The sequence below is a fragment of the Notothenia rossii genome (assembly GCF_949606895.1).
Source record: "Notothenia rossii genome assembly, chromosome: 1".
NCBI lineage: Eukaryota > Metazoa > Chordata > Actinopteri > Perciformes > Nototheniidae > Notothenia > Notothenia rossii.
This window is the reverse complement of record NC_136912.1, coordinates 43,543,302-43,570,115: the sequence shown is the minus strand read 5'-3', so window position 1 is coordinate 43,570,115 and position 26,814 is coordinate 43,543,302. Positions and strand designations below refer to the sequence as shown.

General features: G+C 42.5%; 2 protein-coding genes and 1 long non-coding RNA gene across 11 annotated transcripts in view; 2 read left to right on the top strand and 1 right to left on the bottom strand.

Moving 5' to 3' along the window:
• The window catches only part of LOC307013340 (zinc finger protein Aiolos-like), a 68,748-nt gene extending 67,110 nt beyond the window's left edge, over positions 1-1,638 (top strand). For all 7 annotated transcript variants that reach the window (XM_079640705.1, XM_079640704.1, XM_079640706.1 and 4 more), the window contains one exon: positions 579-1,638. In XM_079640705.1, coding sequence (XP_079496831.1) covers positions 579-1,204 — 626 coding nt within the window. In that variant the 3' untranslated portion in view covers positions 1,205-1,638. The remainder of the gene's footprint in view (positions 1-578) is intronic.
• Positions 1,639-3,546: 1,908 nt separating this feature from the next.
• LOC307014017 lies at positions 3,547-4,268 on the bottom strand. Its single transcript, XR_013801134.1, has 2 exons — positions 4,140-4,268; positions 3,547-3,925 (listed from the first exon to the last, which is right to left on the bottom strand). It is a non-coding gene; the product is annotated as an uncharacterized lncRNA (long non-coding RNA).
• LOC307047469 (protein AF-17-like) overlaps positions 4,202-26,814 on the top strand; it is a 41,659-nt gene continuing 19,046 nt past the window's right edge. The window contains exons 1-6 of one of the 3 annotated variants that reach the window (XM_079694455.1): positions 4,202-4,517; positions 5,693-5,772; positions 5,878-5,932; positions 6,624-6,733; positions 25,550-25,653; positions 26,609-26,702. In XM_079694455.1, the coding sequence (XP_079550581.1) occupies positions 4,409-4,517; positions 5,693-5,772; positions 5,878-5,932; positions 6,624-6,733; positions 25,550-25,653; positions 26,609-26,702 (552 nt within the window). In that variant the 5' untranslated portion in view covers positions 4,202-4,408. Of the gene's footprint in view, positions 4,518-5,692; positions 5,773-5,853; positions 5,933-6,623; positions 6,734-22,091; positions 22,658-25,549; positions 25,654-26,608; positions 26,703-26,814 lie in introns of those variants that run through there. The other 2 variants (XM_079694457.1, XM_079694456.1) reach the window with 2 other exon arrangements.

Here is a 26,814-nt window from a genome sequence, read left to right as displayed (position 1 = left end):
CCTCGTGTTGACCTTGGGGCTGCATGATGTTCTCTTTGCCTTTACTCAGAACCAGAGTGAGGACCTGTGTTAGATATGTCTGTAAGTGATACGTCTTTAAAGTGCTGCTTGCTTCCTGTGGTATGTCTCTGCTCATGCTGTGGGGTGAGGAGTGTGAAAGACCGGCTTCAGGCAAGTCAAATAACCAATGAGATCTAAATGCTGTCTCTCACCGTCCCAAAGAATACTAATATATACAAAAATATACACATATTTATATATATATACATGCATACACATCTAAACAACCATATACACACGTATGTATATATATATATATATATATATATACAGATATACAGATATACATACTTATACAGATACACATATATATATATATATATATATATATATATATATATATATATGGACAAATTAAGAGATATAGAAAAAAAAGAAGGCTCAACAGTAAATATATGAAAGTATTTGTCTCCAAACTGATTTGGACAGGACACAGTGAATATATGACAACAGTATAAATATATAGTGAAGTTCTCTAGTGCTGTAGTGCCAATGAGCCCTTTGTTCTGCCGGTCTAGGCGACAGCGGTGTGTGTCTGGACCTGAGCTTTAACAGGGAGCTGGTCTACAGGACCGAGGTCAAGGAGCCCCCCCCAGGCTCCCCGGGGCCCGACCCCCACCATCAGCAACAAGCTGTCCTCACAGGGCCAGAGAACAACCTGGCTCCCTCCCGCAGACCCTACCCCATCCAGCTGAGCCCCATGGGCCTCACTAACGGCCACAAGATGGGCATGCCTCTGATGGTTCCCCCCCCCACCTCCCAGCACCAGGTGGGCATGGACTCGTTCCAAAGCGACGGCTCCCAGATGCACCAGCCTGTCATGTACAACCTGGGTCACCTGCTGGGGGGGCTGAGCCATCAGAACGGCCTCCCTCACCCACACGCACAGCCCCTCCCCCTGTCGCCACTGGAGGCCTTACGGGTGGTGCGAGGGGACGGGGAGGGGGGTGCGTTGCCCGGGGCGGTGTACCCCTGCGGCCACTGCAGGGTGATCTTCCTGGACTACGTCATGTTCACCATCCACATGGGCTGCCACGGCTTCAGGGACCCGCTGGAGTGTAACGTGTGTGGCCACCGCAGCCGGGACCGTTACGAGTTCTCCTCCCACATAGCCCGTGGGGAGCACCGCCTCGAACTCAAGTAGCTGTCATTCACACTCACACACTCTGACAGATAACCATGTACTAGCACACCCAGATTTACTCATATTAGTAGCTGGTAGTATGAGAAATGAAAGCATGACGTAGCATCTCTCTGTCTCTCGGTGTGTGTGTGTGTGTGTGTGAGACAGATTGAGAGAGACGTTATAGGTTTGTAACGGGTGTCAGAATTTCCTTTGTCCTACTGTACTCATCTGAAAAGATGATCTGTAAATGTTTACGCAAAAGGAATTCTAACCATACATTTTTAAATATTTGTACTTATTGATTCCTGCTGTAGCCATATATACATTTAACAAAGTAGCAAAAAATAATGCATTTATTGTTTATCTGCTGTTGTTTTCTCCTGTTATTTGTGTTAAGGTGTAAAGCAATAAAAGATAACCTCTCTTTCCCTTCATCAAACAGAGACCTGCGACTTGCTGAGAGACGTTCTTTTTTTTAACACTTGTCAATTCAAGACTGCAGAAGAGAAAAAAGTGCTATTATCTCGAAGGTCACATGTCTCCTTTAGGCTGTGGTTTAGAGTGCAGTTCACGGCTTCAAAGACATCACTACTCTCTGCATGTGTTGGTTTTCACTCCTGAATATCTTACACTCCCACAGGTTAGAGGCCTCACAGCTCTGCAGAGATGTTTTTGTCACACGACATAGAGGTGTATACATATATAGGACTTAGCACAAATACATGTATCTTAGAAGGTACCTCTGTCCTTCTTAGATAGATGGTGATAAAAAATGAATGTCGAGGCAGGTCCAAAATAAATGTGACATGCTGTTGAACAACTTATAATTCATCTGAATGCATATTGAAACCGTTCTTCTTATATAAAAATATATATGAAATCAGGAACAAAGAAGATGAGCCTTTGCAGTATCTAAACTGGCATGAACTTAAAACTAACAAATAAGAGAAACATATTGAATGACTCGTCTTTTTGTGGGACTTTCTCCTAATTTCATGACAGGATTTAACACTTTTTCCCTGATGCTGAGGGAATTAATGTGTGGGTCATATGAAACACCAGCGGCCACCTGTTGGGGGAAGTTTGATACTGCATGGCAGTGATGGTCTTACACAGTATCACTCCAGAGCAGTAGGTCCTAAAATGGTTTCTCGGACCCAGTGGAGTGTCTTAAAAAAGCAGAAGGGGGACCCAGACTAAATCATAAATAGCTTGATATATATATTATATTTTAACTAGAAGAAACTCAGAGAAAATGTTCAAAAATCATTCAATTCAGTATACATTCAAATAAATGGTATAATGCCAGTAAATTCAACACATGGGAATTTACATGTAACGACACATTTTACAGTCACAGTCAAATTGAATTTTTGAACTGAGTGTCTGTTGGAAAAGTTAGTGTCACACAGTAACAGGTCGAGCCTCCCCACTCAGTGGCTGCAGTGGGCTGTGTGTGTCATGAGAGTGTGGATGTTCTTCGCCCACATTTTAGGGACTTGGTCACGCTGAGCTGCCCTCAGAGCAGAACAGGGTGTTAGCTTCATCCAGCTGCCACCACCGTCGCTATCTGTCCCCTCCATCAGTGCCAGTTCCCTTTTTTTTCTCTTTGGGTTTGAAGAGAAGTGACACTTCTGAAGCAAACTGTCATCGCAGCTTCATGTCCCTACGCTAGATTAAACAGCCTAGTCATCCGTTTCAAAAGAACGTTCGGGCTGCTTCTCTTTTTCCAATTCTAAGAGATTCAGGGTTACTTTCTTCTGAGTAATAGTAGTGAATTGAGTAAGAGTGCGGACGTTTAAACTTTTGTAGGAGGATAAACATTACCTCTGAACATAAAAGAAACCATATAGGAAATATGACTATCATTGAAAGCCATATTTCTACCCAGACTGATTCCCACCATAAAACCGTCCTGCAAGACAGAATTTACTCAACCAGGCGAAGCAGGAGTCATAAAGCAACAATGACGCAAGTCCAGTCAAAATGAGAGACTTCTGGTGACATCTGCTGACTGAATTATATACATGGTAACCACACTGATGTATTTAACTGAAACAACAATACACCGTTACACTGACTTTGAGAGTAACCAAGGAATCAAATAATGTTAAGGTCCTTGAAAAATATTAATCAGCTGGACAAGTGCAATGTGATTGTAAAATAAATTTGATTTGTTTTGTAATTAATTAATTATTAATTATTTGAGTAATTACAAAATGGCACACAAACCATTTGCTATAGATTGACAATAATAACTGAATACAACAAAGGAAATCTGGCCACACAAAATGAGCTTCAAGTGAAAACCAATTAACAGTAATGTGGGGACAACTCAAAAATAAACAAGGAGTCCTGTATTAATATTTTGGGGGGATTATTAGAGTTTATTTTAGAAATATTTCCTTCTTGTTGCGCTCCTTGGTTTATGTACGTCACAAAGTTACACCAAATGTTATAAAAGTTTCATCTGTAATTATTCGTCCTTGAATATCTATTTGTTTTGAATTATTTTGGCTGTTTTTAAACATAATTTACAGATAGACAAATAATAAAAGACAAATGCAGACAGCTGTTTGAAGACCATTTGATCCTTACACAAAAACAGCATAAATCATTATAAAGTATAACGAAATGTTAAAGCATTATCATTCGCAGAGAATCATTTTCATTTGAGGTCAAGACATGGATGGTGAAATAGCTTGCAATTGTTGTCCTGTGTAAAACCTGAAGATGGCGCTGTTGAAACAGAAGTGATGGAGAAGCAAGAGTTCAACCAGCGGTTTTGACTGATGGATCCACATGTTTTAGTAATCTAATTCATGAAACCATTTCACAAATGAGTGGCTTTACGACACATTGTCACATAGATTACAATTGAAAACATAACGTTAGAGTCTTAAAACATGAATTGAAAAACAGGTTCGTGTTAAAAATAACAATAACTTGCTACCTTTGCTGTGACTTATTCCGAACCACAGGAGCAGATCTGAGCATGCGCACTGCATCGGTTCTATGGGGACGGGGAGGACATCACGGAAAAAACGTAGCAGCAGCACCACTAACCCCACGCCGAGATTTCGCCTCTCCGCTGCGCTAAAAGTGCGCAGCCCACGACTATGCCCGGCACGGCAATAAAGTGCGGGAGGACCACTTGACAGGCCTGGGCGAGGTCTGAGCCGTTACCGGGAGGGGAAATACATTTCTTCGTATGGGAGCAGCATGCGGGAAATGGTTGGAGGTTGCTGCGTGTGTTCAGACGAGCGAGGCTGGGCTGAGAACCCCCTGGTTTACTGTGATGGACACGGCTGCAGCGTCGCCGTTCACCAAGGTAACGTTAGCCGCTGTTAGCGTGTAATTACCCGGCGGCTGGAGCCGGCCAGAGGTGCTGGTAGGTCGGTGTGTTTCAGGTCCGCCGCTGTCTACGTGCGTGTTTGTGAGTGTGGGAGGGGTAGGTAGGCGTGCTGTTTGTTGTTTCCTCTCGGCACACATGATGAAACACACAGGGCCAGGCAGTGACACGAGCCTGGATGGCGCCTTGATGCCACTTCAGGTCCGTGCGCGTGCGTGTGTGTGTGTGGCTGTCTGGCCTGGTTGCCTTCACGACACACAGCGAGAGGCTTTTTTGTTGTTGCGACAAAACAGAGCCGGCAAGGCCCGCCAGTTTGGACATCATGTTACCTTGTGTCCACTCGCTTTGTTGTTCATATGAGACAACAAGAGCAGCAGTTAACTTCCAGCATCTCCTCTCTGAGCACAGAGGAACTCTGAGAGGCTGCTTCACTCTGCCCTCATCTGCAGCTTCATCTTCCCAAGTAAAGACGACTTTGTTCCTTAAAGTCAGCGAAAGTGCCATACAAATGTAGTAAATAAAGGTTATTAAGAGTTTTACACAGAAGGTTGAGCAGTGAGCCGCTTTATTTTGTTAATGTATTACAATTTACATATATTATATTATCTAAACAAGATGACAACATGGTACCCAAAGAAAATCTGTAGAAAATGGTGAAGATAACGTAAAAGTAGGAATAATCCGTATATTAATAATGCTATATTGTAAATTGTATTAATATTGATAATAAATTGTGAGTAGATATTTTATCAGACAAAGATGACAACAGCAATTACTGACAGGACTACACAATATGAGACATATTTTTAGTTATAATAATAATTAATAATACATTTAATTTAAAAAGGGCTTTTAGTTGTACTCAGACACTTTACATTTATAGTATAAATTGTAGAAAATTGTAAACACAGACTCGTGAAACAAGAAATAAATCAGTAGTATATGTTATATCTGGTAAAATCATGTATGTTTAAAAAAATAGCTGAGGACTATGTATTAATAATAGTATCATTAACCTGTTCTCTTTTGGTGTGTATGTGTGTGTGTGTGTGTGTGTGTGTGTGTGTGTGTGTGTGTGTGTGTGTGTGTGTGTGTGTGTGTGTGTGTGTGTGTGTGTGTGTGTGTGTGTGTGTGTGTGTGTGTGTCCACCCCAGCATGTTATGGCATTGTCCAGGTTCCCACCGGTCCGTGGTTTTGTCGGAAGTGTGAATCACAGGAGAGAGCGGCACGCGTGGTGAGTGTGCCAACGAACAACCAACACAAAATCACATCCATCCCATCCTCTTCACCTGTGGTTATAACGCCACACTCACAGTAAATTGTGCTCTATCCTGCACAGAGGTGTGAGCTGTGTCCACACAAAGATGGAGCCCTCAAGAGGACGGACAGCGGAGGTAAATCTCACTCTCCTTTCCCAAGTTACACAGCATTTAGACAAAACAGCAGGACCACCTTCCCGCCTTAAATAGAGTGGCGCAGAGATGATGTATTTTTGTAGGCCGACCTGGAAGTCAGCATCGCAAGGGCACGAAGACAAAAAGCAATGGAGATTTTTCCATTGTATTTTGGAATGTTGCGGAAAATATGATCTGTTGCAAACACATGTATGAACAGGTTTGGTTCAGCAGGATACTCTCCAAATATTAACAGCACTTTATTGATTTGTTAAGCTTAAATGCCAATGCCTGAAATAAAAAAGCTAAGGTTAAGACATATTCCAACTACATCACTGTCACACGGCTGCACTAAGCTAAAGGTGGCTAATGTTTTACGTGATGATGTGAACTGTCATTTAGCCGCCTGTTAGCAACCGCCGTTTTTATGACACAGATGCTTCAGACGTTCACCAGTGGGGTAAATACTGACACATTTTATGTCGTAGAACAAAATATGAAAATCTCTAATTATTTCAGGCAACTAACTACAGACATTTAAAAAAAAGGGAACTGGAAGTGGTATAAAAAATGATAACTCATTTCCAGGATTTTAGGACTCATTCCTGCACCACTCTATAGAATAAAAGCTGCAAATGTTCTCTTAATCCATAAGGAACATTAATATGTCCTTCATCTGATCTCTCACCAGGCTGGGCCCACGTTGTGTGTGCGCTGTACATCCCTGAGGTGCAGTTTGCCAACGTCCTAACCATGGAGCCCATCATCCTGCAATACGTCCCTCATGACAGATACATCAAGGTACTTCCCAACTGCCAAATCCAGCAGCCATAACACCAGCTCTGGCAGAGCTTTACTATTTTACCTGATAGGCCTAGAGTAAAATGCTTTTGTTTGCTTAGAGTAGAGGTGAATAACTAGCACTAGTGTGATTTTGGTGAGATTATGACCATCCTGGCCAAAGCTGACTTTGGGAAGGGAACAATTGTTATGACTTCATCAGTGTGTGGTGCTTTTTGAAAAAGATAGTTTGGGTTGTTTGAAGAGGGGTTGAATGAGGCACTAAGCTTTAGTCGGTGAACTATATACAGTGGATACAAGTTTAGAGAAACAAATGTCCATGGAGGCCGAAGCTTAACATATTTTTGGCACCTAAAAAAGTCTGCCTAAAAAAAATCAATATCAGTCTAAGCATACTCTATATATTTAGATTTGTTTTCAGGCAGCCCTTTCCACCTGGGAATTGATGCTGTTATCTTTGATCTTGTAAAAGCCGCCAGACTCCATTGAAAAAAAACAATGATTTTACATCTTAGGACATAGGAGTTGCACATTAGGCTTATATCAATTTTTTTATATGGATAAAATAAGTTGTGCTGCTGATCCTGATTGTTTCTATTTAAACTGTGTACTACTGTAGTTAATATAGTACTGTTAATATATTTTCAATCTAGTTCATCCCTAGATTTGTTTGACTAAGCGTAGTGTCCCTGTTATAGGGTTATGCTAACAGTTAATCAGTTGTGTTGAAAATACAATCCCAAATCTGAGAACTTTATTTTACAAAACACAATTTAATCAAAGGTGACTGAGAAAATATATAAAACCTGTATCCCAACATTTAACTTGACAAAAACAGCTGAAAGTCTCGTAATAAAATAAAATGACTGAAATATGTTGCAGTCTGGAGCATTTCGTTTCATTTACTCACCGACAATCAATCATTAGCTCGATCAATTATTAGCACACTGGAGTAGATCCTGAAATTAGCATCTCTATGTAATGATTTGCAAATTGATTTCCAATCAGGAATTGTTTAAAAATATATTTTGGAATTGTCCTCTGACACTAGAATCAAATCGGGAAGTACCGAAAGATTCACATCCCAAGTAACAAGTTTGTGTATGAGCAACAGAGAGGAGTGACTGCTCGTGGAGCGAATCAGCAGTAAAGACACCCAGAGCCAGTCATTCAACGTCTGCTTTTTCTAACCAAATGCTGTCAAGTTATGAAATTAGTTGAATGTTTGGCTTATATGGATTTTTTTATGTGGCCATAAAGATTCATATTTGCTTAAATGTTCTCTCTTGTATTTTAATAAGAAAAGTTTCTTATACATTTGCACAACTTGCAAATGTTATTTTACTTGGTTATACGTACCAAAACTCAGCTTTCAAACAGTCATGTGCCAAGCCCCATTGATCCCACCCAAATAATTCCAGAGTGCAGTGCTGATAGCTGTGTTTGGGGGTCTACATATATATAAAGACATAGAAAATGGAGAACAAAGTCCCTCAAAACAAAAATATAATGGGATATTCTATCGAGCGATAGAATTACTAACAAATAACTGCTAACAAAGCACTTGTATAATAATAAAGGACTGGCTTATCTAAAGCCAGTTGAGTAGCACTTGAAATGTTTGGCTCTATGAAACCTGATGTACTTATATGATTCTGTTTGCTTCAAGTTTGTATCTTCCTGGTCGAATGCACTTCTTGTAAGTCGCTTTGGATAAAAGCGTCAGCTAAATGTAATGTAATATTTTTTTTTAATTACAAAATGAGTATGATGGGAGGCTTTCAGAATGTGGTAAGCCGTGTCAAATCGAGGAGGTAACTTCTAAACCTTGTATTTACAAACCGCAACAGACAAATCCTTCTGATTCTGCCTTATCTTCAACTGGAACTACAACTGAAACCGTCAGTTGGTGTCAGTCCCTCCAAAATCTGAGCAGTCTTTGTTTTATGAAGCACTTTTTATAGTGTCAAAAATCCCCCAGAGAGAAATCCACCATAAAAGAAAAGCACAGTCTTCTCCAATGTCCCGACCAACAACAGTAGCTTCAACAAACCATGATGCAACAAAGCTCAAAGACATCTGGGAAACAGCACTCTGACTCCCAACCTCCACAGAGCCATGGCTCTCTCCACCTACACTCAGACCCAGAGTTAGATGTGGCAAGGTCGTGCTGCTCTTTGGGGGCTGTGGGAAGACTTTCTGGGAAACGTGGGAGATTTCCAGCTTCAGTAGAGATAGATGGCAGTACGTTTACCGCAGTTCCTCACAAATCAAACTTTAATGTACTGTGTTATAGTACATTAAAGTGATTAATTTAACGTGAATTATCCTGAAAAATGCCACTGGTAGCAGTCTTGTGTCATTGTGTGGTCTCCTGGGTTCTGTAGTGCTCGGATTCTGTCTTTTTATTTTCTTCATCCCAACCCACATCCCCTCAGGAAGCCTTTTGCCTGCTGCCAGGTCATCATTGAAAATAAGAATTTGTTCTTAATTGATTTTCCTGGCTAAATAAAGGTTCTACTACTCTTCCTGAGTTTGCTAAATTCAAATCATTAAGGAGCGAGTCAAACCACAATCTATTAGAGCTTGGGTGTGAGATTTTGTACACTGATTTAAAAATAACTAGATCAGGGGTCACCAACCTTTTTTAGGATGAGAGCTACTTTAAAAAAATAAAACAAGTCGGGGGCTGCTTTTACTCCTCTTTTTTTGTTTTTTGCAGTGTATATATTTAGCACATTTTAACATTATTATATGCTTACCTTTAACCTTTGTGTGCTGTTTGGGTCTGTGGGACCCGTTTTCAGTGTTTACTAAACCTTTAATTATTTTAACCTGCTTTATTTGGGTGTGGACCTCATGTCCTCTAGGGGGGTCCTCACCTCCCCTAGGGGGGTCCGGGGGCATGCTCCCCCGGGAAGATGTTTTTTTAAATGTTGAAGTTAAATGCATCAATCTGGAGCACTTTGAGCACAACATGAATTGATGGATACAGCTCTCAACACTCAGATGAAAGCGAGCTGTATACTTTTCGATAATCCAAACATCTTTAGAATATGATCACAGCCAATAACACATCATTTAAACTTGTTTATTCTGATATTATGTTACCTAGTTAGCATTCTTTCTTTTTATTTATGCATATTTTACTAGGCACTCCCCTTTTAAACTGTTACTTTTACTGTCCTATAGTACACATTGGAATGATTTCTTACTTTATCTATATTAAATAGATAAAGGTGTGCTCTCCCTAGCTCGCTCGCTCTCTCTCTCTCCCTCTCTCTCTCCCTCCCTACCTACCTCTATCGCTTGCTCTCTCTCTCTGTCTCGCTCGCTCCCTCCCTACCTCTCTACCTCGCTCTCTCTCTCCATGTCTCTCTCCCTCCCTCCCTACTTCTATCGCTCGCTCTCTCTCCCTCTCTCTCTCCCTCTCTCCCTCCCTCCCTCCCTACCTCTATCGCTTTCTCTCTCTCTCTCTCTCTCTCTATCTCTCTCGCTCGCTCGCTCACAGAGGCTGTATGCTCCTCCGTGGCGATGACGGCTTGCATTAAAAAATAATAATAAACATATTTGTAAAGTGAGGGGACACAAACGGGATTTCGAAAAGAGCGAGGGACATGTCCCCCCTGTCCCAGGTGGAAATTACACCATGCGTGTGTGTGTGTCCGTCAAGTGCAATAAATATATATGCAAGTTGCAACACACAGAGTAAAACTCTGCACCTCATGTGTGGTATAGGCTGGCATGATGGCTGTTCAATGGGGCTGATGTGCTGTGTAGATTCTGCCAGAAGGAAAATCAGCGGGGAGGTGCACATTGCTTTTCTTCCCGACTGCAACGCTGGTCCCGCAAATCAAGCAAGAACGTGATTGGTCGATATTTATTGTGGGGTGGGGGGAGGAGGGTTGTTAGATAGATATAGAGTTGTATTAAGTAGATAGAGTTCGCTATGATTAAGGTATTGTTTATGCATAGGGTAGATTCTTTTAATTACATTTCCTTTTTTGTTTTGTGTATTTTATACATTTTGGATTCGCTTGACGCGCTATTTTCAGAAACTGTCCCGCGGGCGACTCACGTTGCCCCTGCGGGCGACTCACGTTGCCCCTGCGGGCGACTAAGTGCCCGCGGGCACCGTGTTGGCTACCCCTGAACTAGATGTAACTGATCAAGAGTCATGTACATAGCATCATGAAACATAATATTAAACAGGGGAAGTATACACGTCTTCATGTAACGTATAATACAATTTGATTGATTTACTTATTTCCATATCATATGCAGTGGCGTTTTTATATGTACAAAAGTGGGGGGGCACAAAAAACGTAGATGTCTATAAGCTTCTGCAGTGACGTGCAGTGAGGTTCATGGCTGGTAAGGCACTGGCACTGACTCTTCAGGTTTACAAATATTATATTTTGACCTAAATCAAAATATAATATTATTTTCAAAAGCTTTTTTTTTCTGATGCTTCAATTAATTTTAAACAGACAGTTCAACAAAAGGATACCCAAAAGATTGTTTTTTATCATTTAAATATTGAATTGTTCTCTCTTAGTAAGATCCCATTTTCAATGAAATTGCGGTCTTGAAGTCCATTTGCCTATCCTTCTGGACAAAAATCTCTATTACTTTTTTGTAAAAGTCCTCCTTATCTTCTTGTAGTTTCAAAAGTCTATCATAAATCCAATCGATAGATTTATGATTAAAAAATGATAAAAGTAGGTAGCAGGGCTCGACATTAAGGACTGCCCGATGGCCCGGGGCCATCTAGTATTTAGCTCGGGCAATGAAGCCTTGCCTGCTGGTGGCCCGATCGGGCAATCTATTATGCCAGTATCATGCAGCTCGCGGATCCAGTAATGAGTAACCCGACAGTAAAACTAAACATATCTATAACTAGTTACAGTAGTTTGAGAGGTAATTAAAATAGCTAAGTGTGATATTGTAACCTGTAGTGTGTATTTTGTCCGCTCACCGCTGCATGTGATCATGCAGCGCTGCGTGTCGACTCGTCGTCAACAGCAGCTGATCTCTCTGTCCCGTCAGATTAGACTTCACTCGCGTTTATGTCCATACCGATCAGATCCAGCTAGTTCTAGCTAATGATATGACTACCTGCTTATTAAAAGACACCTCAACAATAAGTGTCGCTATGCAACTGGGTGAGGCCACAAAGTATAGCGCAGCATTATCCATTTGTTTACATGCCCACCGGAACCCCGGGGCATTAGCAACAGATCAACGCACAATCAACCCATACAGGACATCTCTTTCTCCACATTAAGTGTTAGACATTAGAATTGACTATTCTTGTCTGTCACATACTCTTCTTGTCTGTCACATAAGTGGCGCAACTGAAGCGGTATTGCGCTAAAGGGAAATTATTTTGACCAAAGAGATTTAGATTTGCCGGCTAACGGGAACTCTGACGTCGCCATTTTGTGTGCTTCGCGGATGCGCTCAGCTCCTCTCGACTGCCGCTCGGGTCTTCTCGGTCAGCTTCCGGATGAGGAGGCATTCGTTCGACCAACTTACAGTAGATAACATTACAAACATTTTTAACAGGGGCCATAATAGTGTAAATAATGTTTGTTTTGGCAGTTACAACTGAATGTAATGTGTTCTACTTTTTTACATCTGGGAAGGCATTTGCCTTCATCCGATGGAAAGTTTCTTGACCAACAACTTAAGTATTTCTTATAGCTATGCAGGGCATGCAAGCGAGCAAACACAAACAAGAACAAACAAACAAGTGAAATGAAGAATAAAATTGAAAGTGTACAATATAATATTGTGGTGGTTCCTCTTATAATTCAGTCTAGAGAATGCACCAGACAGCATCTACAGTAAGACCTGCAAAAATCTTTTATTTTCTAGGGGGAGGCCCCCCAAACCCTTCGTGCCATTTTGTCCGCGCAAATGTTTCAGGGCAATCTCTATTGGGCTCAGGGCCATCTGTAAATTAGCTTAGATGGCCCACAGGGCCATCTCCCAAAATCCTTAATGTCATGCACTGGGTAGGCATGTGGACATTATCCGGCTGAACAAAACGTGCTTTTATCTAACAGGCACGTTTCCCACAGATCTTATTTTGAGCTATTTTCTAAAATCCTATGGAGAACTCTCATTGCTTTTTTGTGGAGGGAACCCATGCGCAGCTTACTTCCTGGTTTTAGGACGCGTCTCTCTCTCCTCTTCACACACCACACTTTTCGCGGCACACGTACTTACAGCCAATCAGCTCTGAATTATGTGAGATGACGTATGGTGGGGATGGCAGCTCACTGCCCCCATGGTCATTATTTCTTTGCCAAACACATTAAATAGGACAATACTCTGAGCATGCGCAGTGTAGTTTTTACAGTCACCGTTCACTTAGACAGTGAGAGGGAGGGGCATGATCGGGTTTTGTCCCACATGGCTCTAAACAGCTCAATAGGCACACACTGTAGACACTAATTAGAAGAACACAGACTAAAACAGCAGTGTACAGACGAATCAGATGATTAAACATGATCTTAAAATATATATATATATTTATTTTTTTGCATTTTTTTGTAATCATTATTTGTCACTTTCTGACCAGTCGCCACTGATCATATGGATAGCTGCCCAACAGGTTTACAAAAATACACAAAATCGCAGGTTGTTGTATCACCCATGGCCGTTGTCAGTACCATATGTGTTCGGGTTCCGTCGCTTACCAATGACGTCACGCATTGTGATTGGCTGTACGGTAATCGCACGCTGATTGGTGTAACTAGGGGCGCTGACTAGGGTATAGAGCAGGGGTGTCAAACTCAAGGCCCGTGGGCCAAATCCGGCTCGCAACTTCATTTTATGTGGCCCACAAGAGTTTGCAAAGAATATAATACGTTTATTATACAGTTACATGCCGCTTTACAGAAGCATGTTGCATGTCCCACAATGCATCTCATTTTGTGACATGCACACTGAAGAGACTTGCAATTATTTGCCCTAGACTTCTGCTTTCAGACGTAGTTAGTTAATTATGAAGTTATTACCCTATCCGATAATAATCCAATGCAGAGGCAATAATGTAATATCATATAATACATTATTATATATGTATATATTTATATCTCAATCACAATCTTTATTTATTTATATAGCACATTTAAAACAACCTGAGTTGACCAAAGTGCTCTACAGCGAACAAATACAATATAGAATAACAAAATAGGAGTAAAACAATAATTAAAAACAAGATAAAAAGCACAATGATTAGAAAGATATAAAAACACATACAAATGTCAACATTTTATGTTCAACTAGTAAGCCTATTAAAAGCCAATGCAAAGAGGAGAGTTTTTAGCTGAGATTAAAAAAGTTCAAGACTATAGTCTTAAAGTTACAACCGGCCCTTTGAGTGCAACCATAATGCTAATTTGGCCCGCGATGAAATTGAGTTTGACACCCCTGGTATAGAGTGTTTAAAGCTGACAATTGAGCGGCCCGACCAAGCAAGGAGGCAAAGGCAGAACGTCCAAAAATATAACCCGGTGTGGGCATTTATTAAATCAGACACATGATTCACAGCCCCAATCTGGCTGAACATGTGCACACCGTCACCAACCACAGGGATTTTACACCACACTGCCAGCCAACAAAGACAGGGAAACAGAGCCTAAATACACACACACTAATCAGCAATTAGACACAGGTGAGGGGGGAGGAGACAACACAGGGAACCAGGTGAACATAATCAGGAGCAACAGAAAAAACGGGAGGGGGAACACTTTTAAAAATAAACCACATGTGCAATATACAAGGCCTGAAGCCGTCAGTCCACGGTGACGAAGTTATCTTCGTCACAGAGTGGCGAAGTCACGCCCATCTACTTCCGGTCCATGGGATCTTATTTCGAAAAAATTATGTATTGAAGTCAATAGAGTGGCAAAGTCACGCCCATCTACTTCCGGTCCATGGGACCTTATTTTGGAAAAATAATGTATTGAAGTCAATGGAGAGAGAAAACTTATCTTTCGATCCCGTTTGAATTGTGCCATGAATTACACATATGATGTTTGTCAATGTTAAAAAATCATTTCCATGTCAAAGAAGTCACAGTTGGTCATAAAACTGTTGAAATATAAGACTATGAAAAATACGCAACTAGAAAGACTACAAATCCCAGAGTTGCGTAAGTGATGTCACAACTGTTTTCCTCCATTAAGAGATAGCTAAGATCAGCGCCATATAGATAGAATCTATCTATATGGCGCTGGCTAAGATAAGATAACTTTAACAAGATGCCTGTGTGCTTAGTACCAGGTTGTTATCATACCAGCAATGGGTCTTGCTCGTTCTTTCGCTTCCCATCTGATGAAAGGACCAGGAGTGGCTGGATCAAGTTAGCTACCTAGCTAGTAGCTAGCACGTTAGTTAGCATTACAGCCTTGTCATTTCTATTAGCCTTAATATGAAGTAACATAGGCCGAACACATATGGTACCTACACTATCACAAGTAAAACTGCTGCAGAGCAACTATTTCAAGTATACTATGTCATCGAGTGGCGCCGAAGGACTGTTTAAATGCATGTTAAATGCCCAGCATTCTGCGCCACTCTATGAAGTAGTATACTTGAAATAGTTGCTCTGCAGCATGTGTACTCACGATTGAGAAACGGCCCGTGTCTCAATTCAGGGGCTGCACCCTTCGGAAGCTGCATTTGTAGACCGCATACGTCACTTCCGCCGAAAGAAGGCTGTCCCAATTTTTTTTTTTTTAAAGAGACTGTGGGTGTTTCTCAATCGCGAGGATGCTGGCTTGGTAGTCACGTACTTCCAAGTCACTTCCTTCAGAAACGAAGCAAGTATGCTTCCAAGCCACGGCTTCGGAAAACAAAGAAGAATGGAACAGCCTAGCAAGTGTGCCACTCTCTCTAACGGTTTCAACATAAACTCTACTGAAAATAAATACCTCACGATGTCTATCTAATTATGAACTTGCTTTACTTTCACGGAACACATTTTTGGTGATCAAATGTAACAAAGTAATATATTTACCAACACATGTTCTACGCCACTACATACTTACATTTAAATGTGTGCTGCGTCGGTTCAGCCATTCTCCGCAAGGGTTTTTGAAATTGGTCCGTGCGCCAAGCATTGTGGGGATTTTAAGGACGCGAAGTCTACCCATGTGCAACCTCGAAATTTCCCCCAAACCAAGGACACGGCCTCGGTGGAATTCCAAGTATGCTGGAGATTGGAACAGTCCTTCGGCGACAGTCGATGACGTAGCATCCTTGAAATATTGGCTTGGAAGCCAGTATCCTCAAGATTGAGAAACGGCCTGTGGGTCCTTCTCAGGTCGATTAAATGGAATCCTTGCGTCCCTCACTTGCGTTGTTTCCCTGCGTTTAGTCCCTCCCACCAGGGAAGCATGGAGAGACGCAAGGAAACCACAAGAAGCAGGGAAATGAGTTTTAAGGGCAATGGGACGTCCTTTCTTCCGGAGCGTCACGTGAAGCGACGTCCGTTTGTGATGACGCCGCACAGCTGTTCGTCTGACAGCAGCCAGCTCTGTCCCCGTTATTTTCACAAACACCCCCGCCTCTGTTAGTACACATTTACTGACACAATCATCTGTTGTAGACCCAAATACATTAAATAAAATAAGAACTCATCCTCAAAAAAGATAAACGCCATTCTTGTATAAACGAAAAAAGCGATCATGAAAATGTTTCCAATAAATGAATAAAACATTTTTTGACCACTTTGTTGTTCAGATATATCACATATTTGTAACTAAATGATACATGAATTGAAACAAAACACTGTAAATAGACTGAGAAGTGACTCTAGTGAGTTTCATGTATTTTCTGCTCTCATGTTAAGAAGCATCAGATCAGTGCATGCACTGCATCGTCCAATCAGTGAGCGATACACAGTAAGGGGGCGGGGCGAGTATCTGTGGATTTCATCGGAGGATGGTCTGGTGGTTCCTCGATTATCGCTCCTCGATCCTTAGTCCTCCTGTAGAAATAAGCGCCATGGGACGGTACTCAAGATGGCGCAGACAAATCAATTACCGGTGATACCGGGGAGCGAGGAAATGAAAATAATCGACCTGAGAAGGACCCTCCTCCGAATGCGGCCCACGAATTCAGCCTTCTTTTCCCGGATTTGGAGGATACATCTGATGTATCCTCCGCGGTCTACCATATTCCAGGGTGCAATGCGCACAGGGAAGAGTGAGTTTTTTTCAAATGAATTGGCGGTCCGGTCTCCTCAGCAGAGTGGATTTAAAAGCTGCAGCAAGCGGAGGAATCACTAATAAATGTGAGTATTGGGTTTTAACTTACTTTAAATTAACTAACGTCACACACGTCAAACCCAAGGGGCATTAAAACGTACATTTTCGTTAAATAATACGGATAAATACGTGACGTGCCGTCCTACAGACTTGTGTCTTAGTTTCAGAATATGATTTTGTATGTTGTAGTGAGCACCTATTTATACACTGGGTTCATAATTCAAACTGGGAACCACAGTTGCGGCTATTGTTCCCGCACGGACATGTTATGTGTTGCCTATATATGGTGTGTGCCCTCTTGGCTCTTTCTCTTCTCGACCCGGGCTGCGACCCGACAACATGTCCTATTCTGCTCTCTAAGTATGTGAAAGTATCCTTTCACATCTCCATTGCACCGCCTCCGACTCCATGTCCTCGGCACTACACTGGTGACCCCGATATGTCTTGGGAAGTTTCCTGGACGGAGCCGAACACGGCAAAAGGAACTCGAGTTCCTTTCTCGAAATGCCGGGGTTTGATTGGAGACGTCCGTGGCTGCCACCGGCACGCGGACTGAGGCTCGGTGCGCGCTCCGCGGAAGGCTGGAGACGTTGCTCACCGTTCCCGCATCGGCTTTCTATACAACGGGGGGACAATGCACACCCTGCTGGGTCGACCAGCAACCCCATTGCTACCTCGTGGGTTTGTTCTTCGGGGCGTGCGGCTGCACATCCCGGCTGCTAACCACGTGGGGCTAACGACGGCTAGCAGCCACCCATGGCTGCCAGCTAGCGGCTAACCACGTGGGGCTAACGACGGCTAGCAGCTACCCATGGCTGCTAGCTAGCGGTTAACGGCTAGTGCTAACGGCTAGTGCTAACGGCTATCGGCCCTTTTGAGTTTTCTGGTGCCGGAGAGGAGGTTCGACCAGCCGGTTGACCTCATGCGGACACTCTCACCTTTTTCACCAACTCGACGGCGGTTCCAGACGCCACTCACATTTTCCTCGACCCCCTCTCGCCTCGACAGTTCCGGACGTCGCCCTGGGTGGCACGCTCCGGGACCCTGTCTGGCCTCTCCTGCTTCCCGAGGATTTCATGCCCGCCGCCGCGGCACGTCTGCCTGCGGCCGGGTTCCTCTCCTGCTTGCCGGGGACGCCTCAGCGCCTGCTGAGGACTTCATGCCCGCCGCCACGGCACGTCTGCCTGCGGCCGGGTTGCTCGCCTGCTTCCCGGGGACGCCTCAGCGCCTGCTGAGGACTTCATGCCCGCCGCCGCGGCACGTCTGCCTGCGGCCGGGTTGCTCTCCTGCTTCCCGGGGACGCTTCAGCACCTGCTGAGGACTTCGTGCCCGCCGCCGCGGCACGTCTGCCTGCGGCCGGGTTGCTCTCCTGCTTTCCGGGGATACCTCAACGCCTGCTGAGGACTTCGTGCCCGCCGTCGTTGTGCGTCTGCCTGCGGCCGGGTTGCACTTTTTTCCTGTTGGGTTCTCCGCGACACCTACTGCGGCCCGCCCCCAGTGGGGGTGCCCCTACCCTCTCCTCACCATGGCCCGTTCCATGGCCCGGTTCTCACCTGCGACCCTACCCTCCTCGGCCCTTGTGGTGCTTCCTAGACGGACGTGGGGATTTTTTTTTGTTTTTTTTTGCCATGTTTGAATTCTGGGGGGGCTTGTGTGGTGACCACCTATTTATACACTGGGTACATAATTCAAACTGGGAACTACAGTTGCGGCTATTGTTCCCGCACGGACATGTTATGTGTTGCCTATATATGGTGTGTGCCCTCTTGGCTCTTTCTCTTGTCGACCCGGGCTGCGACCCGACAACATGTCCTATTCTGCTCTCTATTAAAGTATCCTTTCACATCTCCATTGCACCGCCTCCGACTCCATGTCCTCGGCACTACAATGTGTCCTTTCTTTTAATAGATATTTAACGATTATAGCTTGAGTCTGTCCGATTCCACAAACAGCTGCTTCTATATACTTGCTGTACATATAATACAAATAAACAACTCGATAAACACACTTTTGCTGATATTTGTTTTTACTGCTGATGATGTTAAATAACATGATTGATTTCCTCTGTCTCAATTATGAAAGTTATAATAATAGAAGATATGAAGCTGCAGAGAGAGGATGGATAATTATATACTTACCTCTACTTTGTGATAAGATGAAAATACAAAATTAAATTAAAATAGTCATTGTTAAATACATTGTTTATTTCATTTACTGAGGTTTTAATCATTATTTACAACATGTGTACATAAGCAGTGGAATAATAGGATATCTCTAGCTCCTTAAACTGTCTTAAGTTCAGTTTAATTTTATTAATACAAAAAATAGGTCAAAAATGTTTAATTGTGTATTTCAGCAGAGCGGGGGGTCACGGTGCTGCTGGTGTCAGTGGGACATCATCTGGGCAGGTTTAGGGGAAGAAGGAGAATATAAACTGTTATAATCACAGCTATTAAGATTAGAACACTAATATTGTTAAGAATCAATCTATAGAACATGCTTTTGTTCATTTAAAAAAAATTATTAGTACAGAAAAATTAAGACTTATTTTAAATATGAAATAATATGATTAAATTACATCAGCTATATATAATTTACTTGTTAACTTACTAATGTAACATTACTGGGGGCTAAAGGAACAGCTTAATCTTATTTACCTGGCCATGGTCCTCTTTATTTCATCGCCATCAGTGATCTCCAAAAAATGGTTAAAGTAAAAAAGTAAAGTTTCTGGATCCTTTTCAGCTGAGTTAGCTTGTAAGCTAATTTGCTAGCAGGCTGCTGGAGCAGCGCAACCGAACAACGCGTATCACGTGACGTAAATACGAAGCGCTCCGTAGGCTAGACCGTCTCATTTCAGAGGCCACTCGGTCCAGCCTACCCCGGTCTACGTGGGATGGGTCCTCCGTGGACCGCGTAGGCTGCATACTCCGAAGGATGCAGCACCTGAATTGAGACACGGCCCATGTCTTCAAATAAATATTCTTCAGGAAGGAGAAGTTTTTAGAGATGAAAAGAAATCAAAACATTTGATTTATTATTACTCATGAATACATCTTTTATGTTTGTGTAGCCAGGACAATAATGTACAGAACACTTCTAAATTGGTGATTACACTTTTTTTTAAAGTTTGGAAACCTTTTCGACCTCGTATTTGGATGCAGTGGGAAGCTATTTTCACCATTTACACCTTTCCAAGTACAGCTCCTCACTCCCTTCCTTGGTCTGTTCGGGGAGTGGAACCAGCCACCCTTTGGTTCCTAAGCCAAGCCCCTACTGACTGAGCCACTTCCTCTAAAGTGGCTTTAAACTGGCTTTCTCTGGATCAATGCTAACACTCCTTAATGCTAAACTTTTTGTTTAAAATATACCTAACATTAAGTCACAAAAATACTTACAGTATCTACTGACCATTATTCTTAGGAGAAACATGAAAAATCTCCTAAACTCCTGTATATAAAAAAAAGTATTCTGTTCTGGAAAAAGAATGACAAATTGTTCAAATTGAATAAAGATTTTAGCTCAAATAAGTTTATGCAAAATGTCCAAATAAAAATTGTCTCTCGTGAGTCAGTCCATTCATAAGCCGAAGCATTTGACATGTATGGCAGGTGTTTGGATTAAAAATAATTCATGATAAACGTATGCTGCTCACTGACTGACAGGATAAAGAGACACTGACCTCACACAGAGCCATAGCATGCAAAGTAGGGCTGCATATGGAAAACAGGCTGAACCTGCTCTCCATTATTCAGTCTGCTTCTGTTCTCTCATATCTCCTTTTTTTTATGTTTTAAAGCAAACCACAAACAGTTACAGCTTTTACATGCACCTCTCTTGTTACTTTATGCACCTTTTCTCTTGTCTGTGTAGTCTTTGATGTTCAGCAGACTTTTTGTGCCCAGCATGCACCACAGCAGAGGCCTGTACTACGAATCCAGTTCAACATACCCTGGATATGTTTGAGTTAGCTGGCTTACCTAATCCAAAACAAACGCGCTCTCGCTAAACGGTCCTACAACTCGGTAACTCAAGCCAGGGTTTCTCTGTCCGGCTGAGTGCGCGTTCACATGAAATGGGCGGGGCTAGCAACATTTGACCAATCACAAACATGGAGAAGCGTACTGACAGCGCAGCGTCATACTCCCTGAATGAAAAGTGAACTATAATATTAGAAAAATATGAAGAAGTTAAACTTTAAACATCCATGACTTAAACACTTTATCCAGGATAAAAGCCACATAGCTGCACCACGCAAGGTGAATACAGCAGGTAACAGAAAAAGTCATGAATGCGTACATTAACAGGTTTATGGTATCACTGCCCCGTCTAAGACACGATCTGACTTTAATTAGGACATTTGACTCGAGTGTTTCGTCAACTTAATGTGTTGCTTAAAATAATACTTCTGCGTGTTGCACGGCCAGATACGGCTCAAGAAGCTGACTCAGATAAGGAAATATATGATAGGGCTAGGCTACATTATGATGTGATATGAATGATAATGGGACACACATCGACGTCTGCACTCACAGTGCCGCAGACTGTAGGCTATATAATGTTACTTTGATCCGGTTACTTATGTTAACTTTTGGCAGATATTTAAGTAAACTTTCTTAACGCTAATGTTATAATAGTCAGATTGCTCTGATGATGGGAGGTGATATTCTATTCATTTTCACGTTCACACAGTCTGTGATTTTTGCCGGCCGTCTTTCCTGCAACGGCAGTTTTTCTGTATTTCCTTTCTCCTGTAATATGACTTGATCGCTTTAAACTCCGCACACGGAGCTCTGACTGGTCAGCAGGCGGGGCTTTCACTGAGTTGATCTCTTATCCTGGAAAACCAACCTGCTCCGGACCAGGTTAGCCGCTCAGCATAAGTTACCATGGAGATCTAGCCCGCTAAGAAGAGAACCAGCTTCGTAGGACCGGAAACCCCGAGTTTAACCTGAAGTTAGCTCGCTAATCGAAAATATGGCTTCGTAGTACAGGCCCCAGGCCTCTGGTCTCTTTCAAGCAACGCACATTAAGGCCCAGATACACCGGCCCGAAATCGGCAATGAATGGGAGTCGGGCCGAACATGAGCGTGGGCACGCCCTATTCGGAGTGGTGTGCGCCGCACCGTCGGGTCTTTTCTGCCGACCTGACGCCTTTTCTTGCCGATCGGCGTCGGGAACACCACCGGAAGTCGGACAAAGGGATAACACTGATTGGCTGTTCAGCTAGCGAATCAGTGCATGAGAAGCGTTAACGGAAGTGAGGGAGGTAAACAAATGATTTAAAATGGAAGATGGAACACACACGGACGGCTATTTCACCTCATCGGTTTATAGAGCTCCTGTTCGTTCATGTTTTCAATGGACGAGAGTGAAAATGGAAAGAAAAACGCTATTTGTTGTTTGTTTATATCACGGAGTCTGTTCTTCTTCTCTGTCTTCCGGTTGTTCCGGTTGTTGCCTCTTTTGAATGATGAATACACACTACCGCCGCCTGCTGGTAGGGAGAGTTATTGCCACTCACGCATACGCAGTTCATACGTGCTCGGCTCGGATTTGCGGTGTGTTCCAGTGCGCGAAGTCGGCAAATACGAAGGAGAGTCCGGCGACGCAACAGTCGGTGTCGGCGACTGCTCAGGTGACTGGCCGGTGTATCTGGGCCTTTACATGGAAATCCTGGACTCATTAGACCCGAGCAGCGAGTGGCCGACGTGTCGTGTGTGTGTGTGTGTGTGTGTGTGTGTGTGTGTGTGTGTGTGTGTGTGTGTGTGTGTGTGTGTGCATATAAATGTATACATGTGAGTGTTTGAGTGTCTGGTTTCATATTACTGTGTCAGCTACAGTAAATTGCATGCAGCTTTCCCCCCCCGCCAGAGGCATTCATCCACGTTTTGCTGCCCGCATTCCGAGACAGCGTTACAATGGGACAGTGAAAATTTGAGATGGCACTCTTCCCTTTCTTACACACTCGGGTAGTTACGTCCCGGCTTTCATTACACTGCCCACATCTTCCGAGGGGAGCAGAGTGGGACGGGGGGGAGCAAATGCCAAAACACAGAGGGCTGCAGCAGAAAGGTAAAGAGCCCGCTGTTCCTTTGTCCCGCACCTGTTGCTAGGCCTCTCCTGCCCCCCCACACCAGTCAGCCCCGCTCATTTGGGAGAAGCTGACGGAGAAATACAAAGCTGTGGGTTTGCTTTTGTGGGTTTGTGTGTGATGCTTATATGTTTTTCATGATTGCATATTTGCACATGATTGCAAGGAATCCCTCAAACCTTGAATACATTGTAATCAGTACTCAAGTTGTAAAAAAAAATCAGGGGGGATGGTGGATTTTATCATATGGGGACATAATTTGTGCTGATAACGCGCAGAGGGTGGGAGACCAACCAGCATAAAGATAATTATTATACTCCTAAAACAACATGCATGTTATGGATGTTCAGATACTCCTTTCATTGCTCTTGACCAAGGCACCTCAGAATTGGAGTCAGTCCCCGGGCTGCCATGGCACCACTAACATTTAGGGTCATATGCAGAGGACAAAATCTTTTTTTCACTTTAATTTAAAGGGGGGGAGGGGATACAAAAATGTGGTTATAATGGTACAAATCTTGTAGGTTAACAGTCCCTCATTTATTATTCAGATGGATCAGCTGATAATACTAATAATAAAGTCAAATTTGTTTTTAGAATATTGAATTATATTGTATTTTTTCAAAAAAGCAGTTACTGGTATACGATCAAAACTGATATCTAAAGGGTTAATTTTGGATCGTGATTAATTAAATCATTATGTAAATTAAATACTTCATGAAAAAAATTTGAAAGATATTGATCCGTCATCATTTTATTGCAGTTCAAATACAAATCTTTTATGTTAACATTCCCAATGTTACTTTTTTTAACAGGGCATTAAGTGCAAATTGAAATTGTTTACAAAATATGAAAATATATTAAAAGATTATACAGATAATACAAAATAGGACCAATTTTGTCAATGGCTGCCTACTCCACTCTCCCCCATCTCATAGAAGTTTCCAAAGATTTTCATAATCATGCTTTTTGGTCTCAATTTATCTGGCTCTTGCTTTTGGATTGTATAAGCAATGGCTTTGAAGCCAAGTCTTGGCATATACATCTCGTCTGAACTTGTTCAGTGGGGGTAAACACACTTGATGAAAAGCAAGGCTGACATGCTTTTTACCTCTAGGGAGCTTCTAGTTGTGGTTAAAATGTTCATCTGACTAAACCCACGTTCACACTCAGCTGTGGAGATGACCAGAGTGTTCACTGCTTGAAGGAGGGGTTTCAGCTCTTCTTGTGCTGGTGGTATCATTTCATCAACAGTTTTGAGTCTTACCAGCTAGCTAACACGAGAGAAAAAGGTAGTTAAACTCTAAACTAAGTTGTTATTGCTGCTTATGTCCATAGATTCCACCTTTGGTGACTAAAGTAATGAGTAATGACTAAGATTACTGACTCTTGACTTACCTGAAATGTTATTTTTAGTCTTTTTAAATATGAAGTCCCTCAGATCGCGTTGTCCTCCTGGTGCCCTCTAGGGCTCTCGCATAGCATAGTGTCAGTGACTTGGTAAAAATGTCATTGCATGCGGGCGTGCTCCCTCGCCCACAGTATTTTACTCAATATGCGCAAAATTAATGTTGAAATAGCAGTAATACCAGTGCCACGTTCATTGATAAAATGACATAAGGGATGGAAAGGGGGGGTGGCAGTTTAGAAGTGGGGCTGATTTTGACCGTTTTTATTTCAGGGGGGATGAAACTCGAGTACTGATTGTAATGCTTCAACACCTTAAAATGCTACTTATGTCCCTTTTTTTTTTTTTACTGCTGCTACACATTTTGATAAATGGTAATGTACTTATTTTGTCCTTTTTTTTTTTACTTTACTTTTTTTTTTTACGCCTTTGTTTACCTGCTTTGCTGCTTTTGCTGTAACACTGTAACTGTCCCTGCTGTGGGACTAAAGGAATTCTGATTCTGCATCACTGAATCCTTTATTTCCAATATGATGCATGGTTCTACACCTAATTCATCAAAAATAGAAGAAAATGATCAGGAATGTGGGTGACAGGAATGTGGATATTAAAAGCATCATGATATAAAAAGCTCACACATGCTCCTCAGCGTCGGCGATCTTTCTTCACAACATCCCCAAACATCTGGTCGACAGTTTTGCTGCACAAGGCGGCAAACTGTGTTCTGTTTGAAATCCCCATCTGTTGTCGGACAAGAAAAACTTCCTAATGTTTTACAGTGTAGCTGCTGCTGGACTCACATTAAAGAGTGTTTCACTTCCCCTCACTACGACCACAATGGTGCACTTTAATGGTCATATAACATGTATGAGTTTGACCTGGTAACACTGAGTACTTTTCTGCACGAATCTGCAAGGGCGTGAACAAGCGTTTTTCATCTACAGTAGCACCTGTTATTAAAACTATGAATAAGTTAAATGTATCTGTTCCTACACCTCCTAATTTCTCCATCTTTGGCGCTTCACCAGACCTGCTACATCTGTGAGGACCACGGCAGGGAGAGCAAGGCGGCGTGCGGAGCCTGCATGACGTGCAACAGGCAGGGCTGCAGACAGGCCTTCCACGTCACCTGGTCAGTCTGAAGCTGGGTTCATGCTTACATGGAAATTATAGTCCACAATATGGTGATATTTTTTCTGAAAATAACTTGATCCTGATGATGAATTTATAATGCCAAACTAGAAGTTAGCGTCACAAGAACTCCCTCGATAAAAAGCAATGGGATTTGTCCATTGCTTTTTGGAACATTGTAGGGAAATAAGATCTGTGGCAAACACATGTTTATGACTACTAAGACGTTTGGTTCAGCAGGATAATCTGTACATATAAACACCACTTTATGATTTTTGAGGCGTAAATGCCAGCACTAAAAGTAAAAAGCTTACCTTAGGCTATAAAGGAACTAAATCAGCGTGGGCGCACATCACCACCGCTAAGCTAAAGGCGGTTAATATCAGCGTGGTGACGTTTAGCAGTCTCATTCAGACACTTGTTAGCAACAGCCGTCTTTTAGACACATAGAAGCTTAGAATATTTACGGACGTGTTTTATATTGTAAATTAAAACGTGAAATTCTCTTAAGCTTGTCTTCACACAGATTTTATATCAGGCATGTAACCCAAAACAGGTTTAAAAAACTTGACTTTGAGGCGAGGGAACCCGAAGTGACATAATGCTAACTCATTTCCCGGTTTAAGGACTCATTCCTGCCTCATTCAACGTCATGACTAACTGACGCCAATATCTTCCAGGAATATAATACATTTTAACGTCAACTCAACTTAGCTTTGTTTATAAAGCACCTTCCATTCTAACATGCAGCCAACAATGAAATGTTGAAAATAAATAAAAGTCCATAAAATCATGTTTAGACCAATGATTAAAACTAAGGATTTATTTTTTATTTACTTTACAAACATTCTGCAAGAGCTTGCCTTTCTTATGTGCATTTGCGTGCGTGCGTGCGTGCGTGCGTGCGTGCGTGCGTGCGCGCGCATGTCACTCACCCTGTGCCTCCCTGTGTTCAGTGCTCAGATGGCAGGTCTGCTGTGTGAGGAGGAAGGCCCAGAAGCTGACAACGTGAAATATTGTGGCTACTGCAAGCACCACTACAACAAAATGGTGAGATGGAAAACAGTCTAAAGGCTGCACAAAACATCTCAAAATAAAGTAACAGCAACACACATCAGAGATAAAGGTCCTTAGCCAGAACCCCCCTTTAATGCACTGTGAA